This window comes from Mytilus galloprovincialis, chromosome 6 (genome assembly GCF_965363235.1).
Source record: "Mytilus galloprovincialis chromosome 6, xbMytGall1.hap1.1, whole genome shotgun sequence".
Lineage (NCBI taxonomy): Eukaryota > Metazoa > Mollusca > Bivalvia > Mytilida > Mytilidae > Mytilus > Mytilus galloprovincialis.
Genome location: NC_134843.1, coordinates 13,946,750 through 13,964,668, shown reverse-complemented (window position 1 = coordinate 13,964,668; position 17,919 = coordinate 13,946,750). Strand labels below are relative to the sequence as shown.

Sequence of the window (17,919 nt, the reverse complement as noted above, 5' to 3'; positions counted from 1 at the left end):
GTCTAAAAATTTACTGCTAGGGAAATGGCGGCTGTCAACCCTCTAGATGATATTCTTAATAGTTCTGTAGATGAACTGGCAATTAATGCCTTAGTTGGCAATTTAGAAGCACGTCTAGCTTCCCCATCCAATAAGGATGTGTCTAATTCTTTATCAGATGCCTCAGTCAATAACAATCACATTGGCACAACAAGGTCTTCAACACCACAAAATAGTGGTTCAGTGTTCAACACGGCTACTGGAGTAGGTGCCAATGGACAAGCTGTATCAGCTCACAAAAACTTCACAAATTCTCATAATTTAAATGTTCAGTCTCCCTCCTCAAAAACAGACTCACAGTTGATTGGAATCAATTCAATATTAAATCCTATGAACTCATCACAAACAAGCAATATTGTTAGTACACATGTGAACTCATTGACAGTGAATAGAAGTTCTCCAATACCAGAATCAAATCGTATTCAGTCCCCTCACATAATAAGAACAGTGTCAAACTCGCCAGGTTTTCAGAATGCAAGGAATTCACCAGTTCCATCGCCAAATTCAAATCCAGCCATTTCCGCAAGTTCGCAGCATGCAATCAAACCAGACAATAGTGCTATTATTCAAAATGTTGCAATATTAGGAGATCATAAACCTTTAATGTCACAAGGAAACTGTATTCAAGTATCATCTAGTCAACAAATTCCAGGTGGACAAAATGTGTGTGTTAAACAAGAACCAGCAATAAGCTCACAGTATATTGTCAAAACCGAAAATATGCCTGTATCAAGTGTGAAAAATGAACCAAGGACAGCAGCTATACAAGCAGTGACAGGACTTCAAAATAGTGTATATACATCAGGAAATCATATTACACATGCAACCAATGTTCATATTGTAAATGCTCCAATCAAAGGCCAGTCAGGTGTTATTACGGTGAAAACAGGTCCGCAACATGTAGTAATGCGACCACAAATTGTACAAAATTCAGGACAAATGCAAGTTGTTAATGTTAGTGCTCATTCAAATAGACCACCTGGAATAGTACAGGTGCCTCATGGAAAACACCAACCAGTCCGTATAGCTACACCAGCTCGTCACTCTCAAATAAACATTGCTCCAAGACCTGGTGGTGCTCCTGTAAGTTGTATACCACTTGCTACTTTGTTTATTTTTTCTAGACTAGCTCACTTTAATCTGATATGGGCATGTAGAAGAGTAACAAAATTTTGAAAGAAAATGTAAAGATTACATGTATGTACATTGTATCTTAGGGAGATGTACATGTATGTTAGTGTATGAAACAGCTATGAAAGATACAATAAGCCCATGATTAATGTTTAGTGTAATGTTATATTGCCTTGATTTCATATATTTAAACATGTTTAGGGGCACAGCCACAAGCAATTTGTGCTCCAGTCACCCGTATATATGATGTGTTTTAAAGTAAGCAACTGTTTTTTACCTTTTAACATGTAAAGTGTGCTTATATATATATATTTACAGTTAACATGCACATGAAACAATCTACACTGTACTAGCACAATTTCTATAGTTTGTCATCAAAAGGGGAAATCTCTTTTAGACTTTAATTAATCTAGATTATCATGCTTCAGTTTGTAATTTTTCTTTGGCAATGACTTCGACATAATTATACACTTTACAATTTTAAATACACATAAAATGATGTGGCCAGACAGTATATATGTACTATCATAGCTACATGCATGTACAATGTATCATATCATAATCATGATAACTACATGTATCATGTGTATAAACTTGACAAATTTACTAAAAAAAAGTTCAATTGTCTACTACCCACCTTTACAAATGAATATACTGTATATAAGATTGTAACATTATCACAGAAAATAAAAAAGTATGATCAAAAACTGTACAGCTATCCATATCAAAGGGAGACAACACATGTACACTTTTCTAAGGCCATTCAAAAAAGATTAATTATAATTGGTTGCCCCTCAGTCAACCCTGATCAGGAATGTCTGTTTTTGCATCCTAGTATTTTGTTTTCTTTTAAGAAATAAAAAGAAGCAAGTGTATGTTTTGATTTAATTATTAAAATTGGTTTATACTAATTGTCTGATAATTTTTCTTAAAAATGTGTAATTTATATAATTCTTAAAGTTTACTATACATACATGCAGCTTCTAAATATCACAATAAATATATTGCAAGATATGATTAATCTCAAATACTTTGTGAGTTGTTTAAAACTTGTTTTAAATAAAGTTCTGTGTAGAGCAATGTTGTTTTAGTTCAAAGAATATACATTTTTAGTGCATTCATAGAAACCCTGCTGACATTTGACAATTGCAATATTTATATGAATTATATCTGTTTTCCTTTTATTTGATTTTGTTGTTTAAATGTCTCAATATATCTCATTCAACCATATACTAATAGACTAACATTTCCTGTTTACTTTTTTAGAATACAATTACATTACCGCCTGGTGTGCAAATTCCTCCTGGGACAGTACTGATGAGAAATGAACAAGGTCAGCTGATGTTTGTCCCTGCTTTACATGCATCTCAGCAACCTACTACACAAGGTCAAAGAATACAGTATGTCAGGGTATGTATTGATTGTCTGCCCGTCAGACTTTAGAGTATTATCAAAAGTTATTGGAAATTAATAATTATACATTGAATGAACTTTAATTAGTTCAAGCAAGCAGGTTATTCAAGGGGTCAATTGCCTCATTCTCCTCCCCAATATACTATCTTATTAAATCATTCCAATATCACATTCTCTTCCAGATTTTCTGCATGGTGTAGTTTATATCCTGCTGTGTTTTATGTAGTCCTTAATTTTATATGTTACATGTTGGTAACAATTTAATTTGACATATCTAGACAATAGGCATGATAGGCCAACATACAACATGTACATATGCAACTTGATACCTTGAATTCTAATGTATTTCAATTTACATGTACATACATTATCTTTGTAGCCACCTGTAAGTTCACATCAGCAGCGCCCTCCAAATTCACAAATTGTGACTATTCAACCACAACAAGCACAACCTCCGAGGGTAGTCAGACCAAATACTCAACCATCAGTGACATCATCAGTTCCTACCGTTGTATCTCAACCACCATCTGCAAGTCAAGGTAGATAACTCAAAATTGTCTTAAAAATTTTATTTCAATACTTGTTAAAAAGAAAAGTTCAGATAAAACAAAAATATAATTTAAAACCAATTCTTTTCACAATAACTCAATGACAGTAATATAACAGACTTTGTTTCCAGGAACTATGATACAATAAGCAGTCTCTCTTCTATGCATGATTTTCAGCAAAAATAAACCATATTCCCAATTTCGAAGTTTTAACTTTTACAGTTTTATTTTCATACCAAATAAAGGGAATGATATTATAGACATGATAAATAAAGTTGTCACACCTTTTTCAGTTCTGAACCAGATAGGTTAATATTCAGGGACAATAATGCACCAATATAGTGATAAACCAGGTAGATTTTGATATTCTTAAACTAAGCATTTTATTAGATGATGATTAGAAATAATTATTGTTCTGTTTTTCTATCATCATTTCTGAATTTATGTTTACAGGTTCATTACCAGGTCATCATCAACAACCATTAGATAATGTGAAAAAATGTAAAAATTTCTTGTCAACTTTGATCAAACTAGCAGCAAGTCAACCAGAACAAACTGTGAAGAATGTCAGAGAACTTATCCAAGGACTAATAGTAAGTATATTTGATACTTGATTTTTTTTCTAAAAATTGATTCTGCAAGGATTGCATATTTATTGGAGAGGTTTTTACAGAGGATTACAAACTTTTTGACATTTTGTTAATGACATTTTATTGCTATTATTTATCTAAAATCTATATATATATCACTAGCCCATTTTACTAAACTTTGAGTAAAAGTTTGGGTTCTTAATCATATTAATGCTAGTCAACTTCATACTTTATTTGGCCTTTTTCACGTTTTTAATTCGAGCATCACTGAATGACTGATGAGTCTTTTCTAGAAAAAAAAACACAAATCTGGGGTACAAAATTTAAAGCCTGGTATCCATGATGATTTTATTCACAGAATTTTTTTTTTTTTTTAAATAAACATCTTTTCCTACTTCGTAATATAACGAGATAAAATTGTGTAAAGAAACATGTTTACTACAGTTCATATAGTATGCTATGTTTTACCACAGTGCTCACACATTTATCAATGTTTTAGACCATGCATATTTTTGTAATTTCCGATATATACTCATATATTAAATATTTATTACAGGACAATAAAGTTGAACCAGAACAATTTACTGAAAGGTTACAGAAAGAACTTAAATCATCACCTCAACCATATTTAGTGCCATTTCTCAAGGTAACTATAGCCTTTATAGGAGTGACTTATATATACACCTTTTAAATTAAATGTTTCCCTTAATTTCAGATTAATTTAATCAGTTTCAATGTTTCTACAAAATGAAGTTTTAACTAGCTTTATTCTATCTTTTTATTTAATAAACATAAACAACACTAAACTTGCATTTCTTTATAGTTTTAAGTTGCATTCTATGTTCTCTATATTTTTTCTACATAATCCATACGTTGCTCATTTTCTTGTTTAGAAATATAATAGTAGGTGAACTCATACATTGATATAATTTCAGAAAAGTCTACCACATTTACGGCAGTCCTTGCTAGAAAATAAGATGCATATAGAAGGAGTAAAAGCACCTCCAATAGAGGTTATGAAAGGCACAGCATTCGGTAGTTCAAATATACAACCACACCCAAGCCACATAAGGTTGCAGCAGGTAATTATATGGATACATTCTGGAATTAGAGAAGAGACCATACAAAAGCGAATTTTAACTTCTCAGGCCACTTTTTATAGCAGTGAGACTTTTGTGGTATATAAGATCAACAAGTTATTGCACAATAGTTTCAAAAGCAAACTGAAAATGTAGTTAGAATTTTCAAATTCATAATTTGGACACATTTTTTGTAAATTTCTTTGCTGCCTGGAAAGTGTATTTGGTTATCTTGGTAAGAGTGGAAGTTCCTGTTGCCATATCATTTCTTCGTAAACCAATTATCTTAAATGTAGTTAAATGTTTGCTGATATTTTAAGGACCAGTTGAGCAAGGTTGCAGTTTTCTTGGGTTATCTTAAAACGAAATTACATTCAAAATCTTAAATGAATGGGCAGAGTGAGACACCCTTAAATCCACACTATGTAAGTCTGAATATCATTATTATAAATCAATGTATTCAGATATTTGCCTCTTTTTAGCAGCCAATGGATGGATTACAACATATAAGACCTAACCAAGTTAGAATGCAACAGAGACCAGTTATTCCAAAGACAGTTATGACGGCAGGACACCCGGTGGCAAGTCCGTCAGCCAGTAGACCCCATAGTGCTAAACCTAAATATGAATCATTGAAGTGAGTATTGTCCCTTGTTAGGAGTTTTTCTTAGAAAATTTGCTGTATAGTGTTCAAAATGAATGTTTTAGAGATTTTTTACTTAATTTTGTATATGGAAAATGTCAGGTTTTAATTATATCAAGTTTTTTTGTTTTTTTAATTTATTAAATTGTAATATAGGAAGGATATGAATATATTATATCATTGAAAACATTAATTAATACTATCTAGTTGACTTCTTTTTCATTGTGTTGCTGTTGACTTATACCCCACATCTTTCTAGTCATCAACAACTACATAAAATGTTTTCCTCCTTGTCTTCCTGAATCCCAATACATGCATTCCTTTTATTGTCGACTAGACAGTATGGGTTAATTAATTGTTGAAGGCCATATATAATTGCTGGCATCCATTTCATTTGTAACCTGTTGGTTTTCTACATGCTATACATACTAATCAAACCAAAGCAATCAAAAATAAAAAAAAAAATTAAAAAAAATCATAGAAGATTAAATGAAGATGCAGGGTTCTCACTAAGGCGAGTCCATGAGTCCTGGACTCATCATTTTCAAAACTAGTGAGTCCACAGATGCATCAAGATAGAAATATTTTGTATAAACTAAACACAGTTAAACACAATATCATCATTTTATAGCAAAAGATTTAAAAGTAATCTGAATTTAAGGTGGTATGGGAGTCTAAAATAAAAATGATAGAATTTTTTCATACTTTGCCAAGTATCTATTGATATATGTTAAAAAATTCTATAAAAATGATAGGTCACCGCACATTTTTTCAAGCTACAGGTTGTGACAAAATGACACATTTTGTATGGATTATAAAGGAAAAAACACAATTTTGTGATTAGAAACTAAACAAAATGATAGAATTGTAAAATAAATTAGGAAAAGATAGCTTTCATACAATGCTTTGAGAATATCAACAGAAAATATAGGGTCACCGTACGTTTTTTCCGGCTAAAATACAAAATAGGAAAATTCCATTTAGATTCCTTCAGAAAATGTACTGTTTTAGAGTTACCTCCCCTTAAAATGCAGATTTCAAGATATTTAAAAGCAACAAAAAATAATCTACACTTGTAGAAATATCACTAATTTAAAACTTATATTCTTATAAATGAAAATGAAAATTCACATTAAAAATCTGCATTCCTGCATCCAATTTTGCTAACTTGATAAAAAATCTGGACCTTAGATTCTCTGTTTTTTACAATCCAAGATGGCGAAAGACACCCATACCACCTTAATGTCATTTCATTGCTCTGTTAGCAATGGTTAGGCCATGGAGACTTAAATATTACATTATATTGCAATAAAATATCTTCTCCTTGCTCATGTTGCTGTTGGACTCGCCATGGCCAAAAATGACGAGTCCCTGGACTCCCCTTCAAAAATCCTTAGCGAGAACCCCGAGATGTTATCAATAATGTAGCTATAAAAGATAAATGATAATTATTTCCAGAGATGATGACGATATAAATGATGTAGCTACTATGGGTGGTGTGAACTTGACAGAGGAGAGTAGGAATATATTAGCCAGCAATTCAGAGTTTATTGGTACACACATCAGGTCCTGTTCTGATGAAGCCTTTTTACACCACTCAGCTTTACAGAAGAGAGTTTCTTGTATAGGTATAGTAATTATTGCAATGCGTCTTTGCTGCAGGTGTCAGTTAGTTTTCAACATGCTTTTCATCAATTATGTAAAATAGGACAAATTATCTGACAGCATTTCTACAAGATATGTTAATTTTTTGTACTTACCTCAATCTTGTTTTTGTGATGATTTTTAAGAAATAAAGTTATTTGATTGACGAGCAATATGGGATATAATCATTGCCAACAACTATTTGTAAGGATTACTAATAAAATAAGACCCTTTTCAGTTAAAATGAAATAAAACTTTTAAATCAACTATTTATTACTTAAGGTGGTACCTAACACTGCAGTGAGATAACTCTGTAAAATCAGCAGAACGTTTTAATGACGTTGTGTTCTTAAGGGAATATTAAGCTTCTCAATGATCAAAATGAGTGTTTGTCAAACTGCTATATAACCAGTGTAATTTTTCTGATTAAACAGTTGGTTAAATTTTTTTTATTTTTTTATTTTTTTGTCAAAGAGTCAAAGTAAATACATTGTCAAAATTTTAATAAAATTAAACGAGCCAAATTAATTTTAGTTCAGGTGTTAGGTACCACCTTAAAAATATTTATTCAACTATTTTATGTATTATATTTTTCAGCGAGGAAGCATGGTTTAGATATAACTAATGATGTTCTTAACCTTGTATCTCATGCTACACAAGAACGATTACGTGACTTAGTAGAAAAATTAGCAACAATAGCAGAACATAGAATAGAAATTTATAAAGTAAGTGCACACTTTTGTTTTAAGCAAATTGTCATGTGAAGGTATTTTTTACAGACTCTCCTTTTTAAGCAAAACATCATAGGTTAGCTGTTTAGTGGGTTTCCACTCAAAGAAGGGAATGTTGACATGTTTTGTTTTTTGTTGTTATTTGAACTTTAGATTTTGGCAGTAGCCCATATTTATAATTGCATATTTCATTCCTTGTTTGCTTGTTTTTTTTTTCCAAATGGAACAATTCTAGTACAAAACCAGTTCATCACAGTTTTGTGTAAGGGACATGTTGTTATATATTGTGAATATCTTGTAAATTAAATTCATTAGATTACTAACATTTCTTAAAACCGATTAAACACAAAATGCATCAAGTTGAAAAGAAAAAAACGTAAAGGAGTAGGTTCAGTAAGACCCCTTTTTGGCCCCAAAATATAGCAGTTTTACAAAAGTATGACAATGTAATCTTTTAGCCATTTACTGGAAAGTAGAATGCTTCTGCTACATGAATATGGGCTGTTTTTGACAATACAGTGCACATATATCGGGTACTAGCATCATTCAGTCATGCTAAATTACTGAAATCTTCACAATTTGAGCATTTTAGTTAAATTTTAGACGGTTTCCGTCTAAAGTGAAAGTGGCCGCATTCGTGTTCATTCATAATATTGAAATGTAAGTTGTATTTGATGATAATACATAACATGTATAAAGGTTGAGGATAAACACGGATGCGGCCACTTTCATTTTTGACAAAAACCATCTGAAAAGTGATGTTTTTGGCACATTTGATAGATTTTATATATTTAAGCTTGAATCGGAGCGTTTTTAATGACTAAATCAGTTGAAATCTTTTACTTTAACTAATCGAGTTTAAGTGTTTAAAAAGAGTCCAAAATCTTTCGTTCGATGAACCTGAAATTTGAGGCCAAAATCGACCCTTACCGGACCTACTCCTTTTCTGGATAAAAAGCTATGTATATAGATTCTAAATTCAATGAAAGAAATATTGTCATAGACTTATTTTCTAAGAATATTTGTTTCCCAATTTTGTAGAGATTTTCATTTGGAAACTAATTTTTGGCCAAATATTTTTTAGACGGACATCAATTAAATCAACTGCTTTTATTGAATAATAAGAAAAATAGGGATACACATTCTTAATTATCGTTTTTCTACAAAGATATAGAAGTTCCAGTAATATTCTGTTCTTGAACTTTACTTTCTTTTGACTAAATGATGTGAAACTTATAAACAAAGCTTATTACCACAAAACACAGATCAAGTTCCCATTTTGGTGGTGTCACTTTTATCATTCCTGAGTTGTGCTTTATAAATGAAAAAATGCTGAATTTTGGTTTTCCTTCTCTTGACTTCAGTTTGCCCCAACCAAATGTTATGAAGCTTACACACAATGCTTATTACTATAATTCCATAAAAAACAGTTCAAATTTAAATTTGGGGGACGTCACTTTTACAGTTCTCTAGTTACATCACTTGATGAAGTTATATGCAATTAGGGGGCATCATCTGTGTCCCATGGACATATTCTCCATTTAATATATTATTCATGAATGCTTTGTCTTTTTTCAGATGAATGAAAAATTTGAACCAAGTTCTGATGTAAAATCACAGTTAAAATTTATAGAAGAATTAGATAAAATAGAGAAAAAGAGACATGAAGAACAAGAATGGGAGAAAATTATGAAGGCAGCAAAAGTAATGCTCATGATTATTTGACTGATTTCCAATTTTATTTTACTATTTACACATACTTTGGAATTGAATAATATATGATTGTGTCATGACTTATGCAGTTGTGCATTTCAAAGTTTTGTGTCAATCTAAAAAAACAACAATAGTCCTTTTTGTCGAGCCTGCAACTTTTGTTGCAGAAAGCTCGACATAGGGATAGTGATCCGGCGGCGGCTACGGCGGCGGCTACGGCGGCGGCGTTAGCTAACTTCTTAAAAGGTTTATATTTTAGAAGGTGAAAGACCTGGATGCTTCATACTTTGTATATAGATGCCTCATGTTACGAAGTTTCCGTCAGTCACATGTCCAATGTCCTTGACCTCATTTTCATGGTTCAGTGACCACTTGAAAAAAAAGTTCAGAATTTTTGTAATGTTGAATTCTCTCTTATTATAAGTAATAGGATAACTATATTTGGTATGTGCGTACCTTGCAAGGTCCTCATGCCCGTCAGACAGTTTTCACTTGACCTCGACCTCATTTCATGGATCAGTGAACAAGGTTAAGTTTTGGTGGTCAAGTCCATATCTCAGATACTATAAGCAATAGGGCTAGTATATTTGGTGTATGGAAGGACTGGAAGGTGTACATGTCCAACTGGCAGGTGTCATCTGACCTTGACCTCATTTTCATGGTTCAGTGGTTATAGTTAAGTTTTTGTGTTTTGGTCTGTTTTTCTCATACTTTATGCAATAGGTCTACTATATTTGTTGTATGGAATGATTGTAAGGTGTACATGTCTAGCGGGCAGATGTCATCTGACCTTGACCTCATTTTCATGGTTCAGTGGTCAAAGTTAAGTTTTTAAGTTTTGGTCTTTTTATCTAATTTTATATGCCAAAGGTCAGCTATATTTGGTGTATGGAAATATATTATGATCTATATGTCAGTCCCGCAGGTTTATTTGACCATGACCTCAATTGCACGGTTCATTGCACAGTGTTAAGTTTTTGTGTTTTGGTCTATTTTTCTTAAACTATAAGTAATAGGTCAACTATATTTGTTGTATGGAACTTTTGTTAGCTGTACATGTCTGCCTGGCATGGTTCATCTGACCTTGACCTCATTTTCATGGTTCATTGGTCTTTGTTTAGCTATCTTGGTTAATGTTAAGTTTATGTGACAGTTGTAATAAAGCTTTATACTTAGGACTATCAACATAATATCAATGATTAGTAAAGAAGGCGAGACATTTCAGTGTGTGCACTCTTGTTTACTTAGATAGGAAGAAAGGGGAAGTTAAGCCTAGGAATTTTTATTATGTTTACATGTCAATCAGCAACTACGAGATTAAACAATTTTCCTTTAAAAAAAACCCAAGAAACAGTCTTTTATTAAGAGATAAAAACATGTACTTTAACATTCTTGTATTCTGTCTAGAGTTCTGTATATTGTTTCTATTTATAGAGTCGTTCAAAGAATGAAGATCCTGAGCAGCAAAAAATAAAACAAAAAGCCAGAGAGGTTTGTTGTATTATAATTTTCTGTATGAATTTTTGACTAATATTTTTAACACTTCTGGAACGAAACACTGTTTCAAATGTGAAATCTCAGATATTTATCGTACGGTGCCTTTTTATAATGATGTTTATGTTTATAATTGTTTTGAGGATTTTTTAAACATGTGCTAAGACAAACACCTGTGAAAATTATATAGGACTCTCAAATCAGCAAGAACAGATGAACAATAAATTGTATTTTAGTAAATTTTCAAAATATTTTCCTTAGATGATTGTTTTGCAAATGTTTATTTGTTGGTTTATTTATAGTGTATCCTACAGCATAGAATGTGAATAGTCATTGCATGTTGTGTAGGGCTGATTGGGAAGGTTATTTATTGCATATTCTTTTAAGAGAAAAAAAGAACAGGAAAAGGATGTAATATATTCTTCGAAAAACAAAATTCCTACATCCACTTGACTTTAAGGAAGCAGAGGAACAAATTTAAAACATATAGATATATATAATATATGTATAGAATTGAAATAGCATTTTACTTGTCATTCAGCCAAGTATCTATAGAATATGGATACCCTGTTGACTCATATTTATTTTTAAGAATTTTTTTCTGTATTCAAATTTTGTTATCAGATACACTAATTCTAGTCTAAAATTAAGCAGAAAGAAATAAAGATTTTATTGTGTACCAATTTTAACACGGACTTATTTGTATTACAAAGTTACAACAAGCAGAAAATGACAGAATGCGACAAAAAGAAGCCAATTTAACAGCATTAGCAGCTATTGGGCCCCGAAAGAAACGGAAAACAGATGCCATGGAGGCACAGGTATGTTGTAAACAAATAACTAAGATCATAACAAGAAGCCTTCATCAACTGTGTGTTATTAAAACATGTAAAAAGAGGGATAGATCGTCATTGTTTCTTAAGGTATTTTATTTACAGCATATGGGTGTTTTCAACTCGGTCATTATTCAAGTATAACTTAATCTGGGCTATCTCCCCTTATATGGAAAAGTTTAAAAATTGATTAAAACAACAACAACAAAAATCAGTATTTGTAAAAAATGTCATCAAAAAATATAGACACATAATTGTCTTTGTTTAGATGAAAAGTTTTAATAAATTGATTACACTCTTCTTAATTTCATATAAGATCTAGACAATTAATATCCGCTATTGTACAATCCAAATTGGTGGAAGACACAGAGCTACCTTATTGGACACTGATATGTAATGTTAAATATCTTAGTTGGTGCAGTAAATACTTATAAAAAATACATTATATATATATGCTAATTGTGTTGTTTTCAGTCTGCAGCTGGTAGTATGAATCTCCACAATGGTCCACAGTCATCATCATCCAGACAAGTAAGTTATAAACAAAGTGTTTAAAGTGTCCTATAGAAATTGTAGTAAAACATGCTATCTGCTGCTCCTAATTTTTAAACAGAAAGAAAGTATTTTTAAAAAATAACCATGTGTGAAATATAAGGGTCTCTTATTTTAAAGGCTCTTTGTTTTAGCATCCAAAACTTTCAAAAGTTGTGTTACTTTTTGTTTTTAAAGAGAGTTGCAAATTTATAGTTTGGAAAAATTATAAAAAACTATTAGCTAAATTTATCAAATGATAAAAATGATCAGACCAGTGGCCTAAATGTCTACTTCTCACATGATACTGTTCTGTACTATTAGTCCATCAGCTGTATTTTTTTTAAAAACATTTCAGATTTAATTATATGGATTTCTTGTAATATTGTGAAAAAAACATAAATGGAAGAGAATTTACAAAAGAGAAGATAATCCTGTTATATTTTTTGTCATAATGAAAATGTCCCGAAACATTTGTGAATTTTCTGAATTTGACATAATTGCTATGAATTTGCTGCCATTTGATTGGAGTTGCTAGTTTTACATTTACTAAAACTTCAGAAGGCCAATGATTTTCAAATTTATACATGGTTAAGTATATATTCAAACTGTTAAAAATATCTGTAGAAATTTTGTTAAAAATAATTGTATTCTAGGATCTTAATTAACTCATTTGTTTCAAAGAAAATATATTATTTTTTAGACACTGTCACGGCCAAGAATAAAACGTGTGACTCTCAGGGATCTGTTGTTTTTAATGGAGGAAGAACGAACTTTGGGTAGATCAAACATTTTGTATAAAACATTTCTAAAATGACAATAATAGTGCATACCATTATAAACTGATATGTAAGTTCAGGCAGCTAATGTTAAAGAATGCATCAGTGGTCCGACCAGGAACCAGAGTATTGGCAGGCCAAAAAGCAACAGGTGATGGTGCCTTACAGAGAAGTGCTAGAAATGCAGGAGTACATATTCTGGAATTCAGTCTAGCACTCCTCAACGGAAAGTCGGTATATGATTGGATGATACTGTTGATATAAAGTGTTCAATTATCTATTTTCACTGTCAGAAGATTTATTCTGAATTTAATAAAAGATTCCTCTGTGAATGTAAATTGTTTTTGAAATGATTTGTAAATGGAAGACCATGTTCTGTTGAGGGTGACAATTTTACAGAGTTTATGTAGTAGATATATATATATATATAGATTTAACAGTTACTTGTATGAATTGAAACTTCAGAATTAAGGTAAGGCTGGGTGGAAATGTTTTAAATGGTTAAATTGTAGAATGATGTAATACTGCTTTCACACATGCAGATTTCGGAATTACAAGAAATATAGGATTTACTGTAAAGTTACCTCATTTTTCCTGTGAAACAAGACCAAAAGTGATTTTCCTAAAACATCGAAATCTTTGAAATAATTGCTAAGATTATTGTTTAAAATTTTTGCTTAAGAAATGAATTTAATTACACAAATAATAGGTAAAACTGACCAGAGTGATATAAAACTACTTTACTCTATAGAAAAGCTATTCTGTATAAGAAAATAAGGGGGTATCTTGTTCATTCTGCAAAAAAATCCTTTCAGTATGATCTGCCAGTTCCTGTATTGTCAAACAAGATCTCAGTAATGTGTAAATCTGCTGCTATTGTGCAATGTGATTTAAGTAAGAGAGGTTATAAGTGTTTTTTTATGTTTATTTTTCAATCATGTTATAGCTTTAATTCAAGCAATTCATTTAGGTTTTGTACAGCCAATTACTTAATCTTTACCCATTTAGTGCTGTTTTATTGTATGTTAGTAAAATTGTTTTGTAAAAATTATGGATTTGATACTTCTGGCAAATAACTTTTGCTAATTATTCAAAACATTACAGTCATGGCTAAGGGGATAAACCTCAGGTCTTCATAGTGCTCTGAAGACTGTGTGTTATATATGTGTATGAGTTTGACTTATAAGATTATAGTGCATTTCTTATTTGTGCCATTTGTGTATGTAAAAATAGTGAATTCAGTTATTATTCTCTGTAAAAATAGGATTATTTCAAAGATTGTAAGAATTTATACAGTACTAAATATGTTATTTAGCAGAAACAACTGAAATTTAGATGAATCAATCTTAATGTTTACAAGAGTACAAAACTTTCCATTTCAACCTGGTATATGCTTGATTTGTAAACAATACCATGTAAAAATAATTGTTTTTCTATCAAAATTTGTATCCAATTTATAAGTTTGTAACTTGGCACGAAATTAAGTGGCATTCTTAGAATAAAAAATATAACTATTTTACATTCTCTAAATGTATAATGAGTAAGCAGTTTATTTAATTTAAAGATATGTTTTAGATCAATGCCAGAGTTTGAACTTTTCTTACACAAAAAGATAGAAATTCTTGTGGTTCCATGGTATGGTCTTAATTTTTGTCATTAGTGATCTGTAGCCAATTTCATCTGATAACTTTAAACAATAGAGATTTAGATTCATTCTGATGAGAACATTGCTTTTGTCTAATAAAAATAACTTTTTAATAGGGATGTGACATTTTATTAGGATTTTATTGAAATGTCTTTAAAATTTTCTGCATGTGTTTTCACTTGATCTGATAAGTACTAGTTTCTTGTATTAAAAAAAAGGTTGACTACATCCCAAAGAAGCAACCCTTTTTTAGTTCAGGTTTAGTTCAGGTTTGATAAGTTTCCACCCAAAAAATTCTAGCTTTATATTTGTGAACAGATTTGTTTTAAAATTTGTGATTTTAAGCTATTAGGAAACTTTGTTTATAACAGTATCATGACATTACTGTATCCAATGTCTTATTGTCAGACACATAACTGTGTTCACACTTATCTTTCATGTTCTCTTTGCCAACATTCCTACTGGTACTTGTTATAAATTTTGAATTGATGACTCCCAGGTCACTCTTTGTCATTTTCTGTCAAATCTGGTCACTTGTTATTTTAAAATCTTTTGATACTTTTGTGAACGAGTAGTTGTTTTTGATAAGGGATATTCACTCTTGATCTATACATGTAGTAATAAAACAGCTCATCAAGTAACTGACTTTGCTCCTAAGTAGATTAAACTGATCTCTAGAGTTTTAATTGTGTAGTGGTATTCTGCTGCACCATCTAAACTTCTTTACTCTCAATCTCATTTTGTAGAAATCTCTTACCGTATTAGTAATCATATATAAATTTTTGATGATAAATTACTTAAAATTTTCATTTTTTTGGATTTGTCATGTTAATGAATATTATGAAAAGGTGGTTTCTTTTCTACATACACATTTTGTGCTTTATGAAGATATTGCTTTGGAAATCAATGGTGAAAGTTGATAACCAGGTTTTATTACAAGATTTAAGTTATAGTATTTTTAATACACATGTAGTTTTTTTTTCTGATTCATTTCTACATTCAGACAGCAACCTTTGACACTTATTCAGATTATACATGTATTCTCCTGTAAATAGAAAAAGGGGCTGTACTTGCCTAAAATATGAAAACATTGGAATGGGCGAAAAATTGGCTACATTTTAAATGTTTTTTTTTTTTATTTCAAACTGTTGTGTTCTAAATATTTGTTTGTCATATTTTATAAGAATGCTTGAGCTTTGTAACATTAACAAATTAATTTTGTACACAATTTACAAGAATAGCTGGTCATTAATTTTAGAAGCTTTTAGATGTATGTTGTGTATGTAACCTTTCAAACAATTGTGCATGGTCTCTACTGAACTTTCACAAGCTGTCAATATCTGAAAATGAAATGCATTCATAAACATACTGTGATAGGGATTCTATTATAGAAAATTGGTAGCTAAAATCTATCTTTAGTATCAGGGAAAAACCCAGACTGTTGTGTGTACTTATTTGATTCTCAGGGCTGAACAATCCAGAAATGCATTTTGCAGTTCCAAACTTTCCATTCAGAACATGTGACATACAACAAATTTAATTATGTCAATAATATTGTAATTTTATGAAAAAGATTAATATAAACTTAATTTTCATATGTGAAAAGTATATTGATATGACCTTCTCAAGGTCACCATGTGAATATATGAAGTGTGTATGGTGTGTAACACATTGTGATAGGAAGGATAATTGTTAAATTATATGATAAAAACAGATGTTGTTAGAGAAGTTTGATACAAGTTATCATAATGAATAAATTTGCTGACATTTAAATCTGTCTTTTATTCAACAGATGTTGATTGTGGTTACATATCTGCTCCAATGGTGAGGATAGTGTTCCGTCTATCTATCATTCTATTCATCACACACTCTTTTGAGAGATTTGTGAACTGGTGTATTTCAAACAACTGTATTTCATTCATTTGAAATAAGGCAGAGGATATTAAGATCTAGGGTTTCAAGCATTTTCAAATCTTTTGCTAATAGTTTCTTGAAAATAATCTCTGCTTCTTCTATAACTGACATATGTTATATTGGAATTAATCAAAATTGTTCAGAAACCATCACAGTTAAAAAGTAATTCAGTATTGTAATAATGAGTTAGTTTTAAGGACCTTGAATTGTTCAGAACACACGAAATTGATTATTCATAATATTTTGCCAGTCGTTATAACCTTCCATCATTTGGTCACATAAAGTTAGTATTCTTGTTTTGTGAACTGAAATAGGAATTTCTTGTCTTAATTGCTGTAGTTTTAGTTTCGCATGTTACAACAGTGATATTGTTGCCTTTTTTTCAAAACTACCTCTACCCTTTTTTTATTGGGAAAATATGTGTCATTTTTATTAAATTGGGAAATTTATAATAAACCATGAATTTGACTGAAACTTCAATTTGCAGACCCGCTTTTCAAGAGTCAAACCCTGCTTTGAAACAAAACCCCTTATGGTCAGTGATGATACATAAATAGACCCTCAAGTGTTTTTCAGTTTGCATTCATGCACAATTACTATTGAGACTGCACTATTTGGGAAAAGAGTTGTCTTTTTGGGAATAATTTTAAGCCATTTTTTTTCCAAATTTGGAATCTTCACCAGGGGAAAAAAGAAAAAGCCTTTATTCTCCAGTAATTTAAGGCAAACAATATCACTGTACAATTATTACAAAGTCAAACATCACTTTCTTGGTCATGGGAGTTTAATCAATAGCTTATTTGATAAACACTTGTCTAGCATATGTGCATCTGTTCACAAAGGTATACTGTTTCGGCGTTGGTGTCAACAATGTATTAGTTTATGATTAGGTCTAGTTTATGGTGAACTAATAGTCTTGATGATGGTAGGTCAATGGTATTTGTTATACAGTAGTATTTGCATTGGTACATCTCATTTCTAGGAGATTATTTTGTCAAGTCCCCTTTGTCATTGTCTATTTATCTTGAAACTTTTGCTTAGTTGACATGTATTAGTTTGTGATTAGGTCTGTTTAAAGGGAAGCATTTGTGGTTGTTAATGATAATTGGAATGTAGTTTTATAAACATTAGCACATCTGACTTCCGCTGAGCATATTTGGTCCTTCCTTACCCGTCTTGGTCATTTTTGAAT

General features: G+C 31.0%; 1 protein-coding gene across 2 annotated transcripts; it reads left to right on the top strand.

The window, feature by feature from the left end:
- On the top strand, positions 1–16,586 carry LOC143078996 (transcription initiation factor TFIID subunit 4-like). Of its 2 annotated transcripts, none has more exons than XM_076254089.1 (14): positions 1–1,122; positions 2,437–2,580; positions 2,963–3,122; positions 3,585–3,724; positions 4,278–4,367; positions 4,657–4,803; positions 5,286–5,437; positions 6,902–7,071; positions 7,685–7,812; positions 9,397–9,522; positions 10,966–11,022; positions 11,739–11,846; positions 12,333–12,389; positions 13,093–16,586. In XM_076254089.1, the coding sequence occupies exons 1-14, from the start codon at positions 25–27 to the stop codon at positions 13,204–13,206; spliced, it is 2,691 nt and encodes an 896-aa protein (XP_076110204.1). In that variant the 5' UTR covers positions 1–24; the 3' UTR covers positions 13,207–16,586. The 2 variants fall into 2 exon arrangements, with proteins under 2 accessions (XP_076110204.1, XP_076110202.1); XM_076254087.1 differs by having other exon boundaries at positions 5,283–5,437.
- Positions 16,587–17,919: the final 1,333 nt, after the last annotated feature.

What these genes read in the sequence shown, in the direction of transcription:
- LOC143078996 (XM_076254087.1), top strand. Translation starts at nt 25, where the DNA reads ATGGCGGCTGTCAACCCTCTAGATGATATTCTTAATAGTTCTGTAGAT. An exon ending in ATTTAGTGCCATTTCTCAAG is followed by an intron (nt 4,368 to 4,656) that starts GTAACTATAGCC and finishes ATATAATTTCAG; the next exon opens with AAAAGTCTACCACATTTACG. An exon ending in CCTAAATATGAATCATTGAA is followed by an intron (nt 5,438 to 6,901) that starts GTGAGTATTGTC and finishes AATTATTTCCAG; the next exon opens with AGATGATGACGATATAAATG.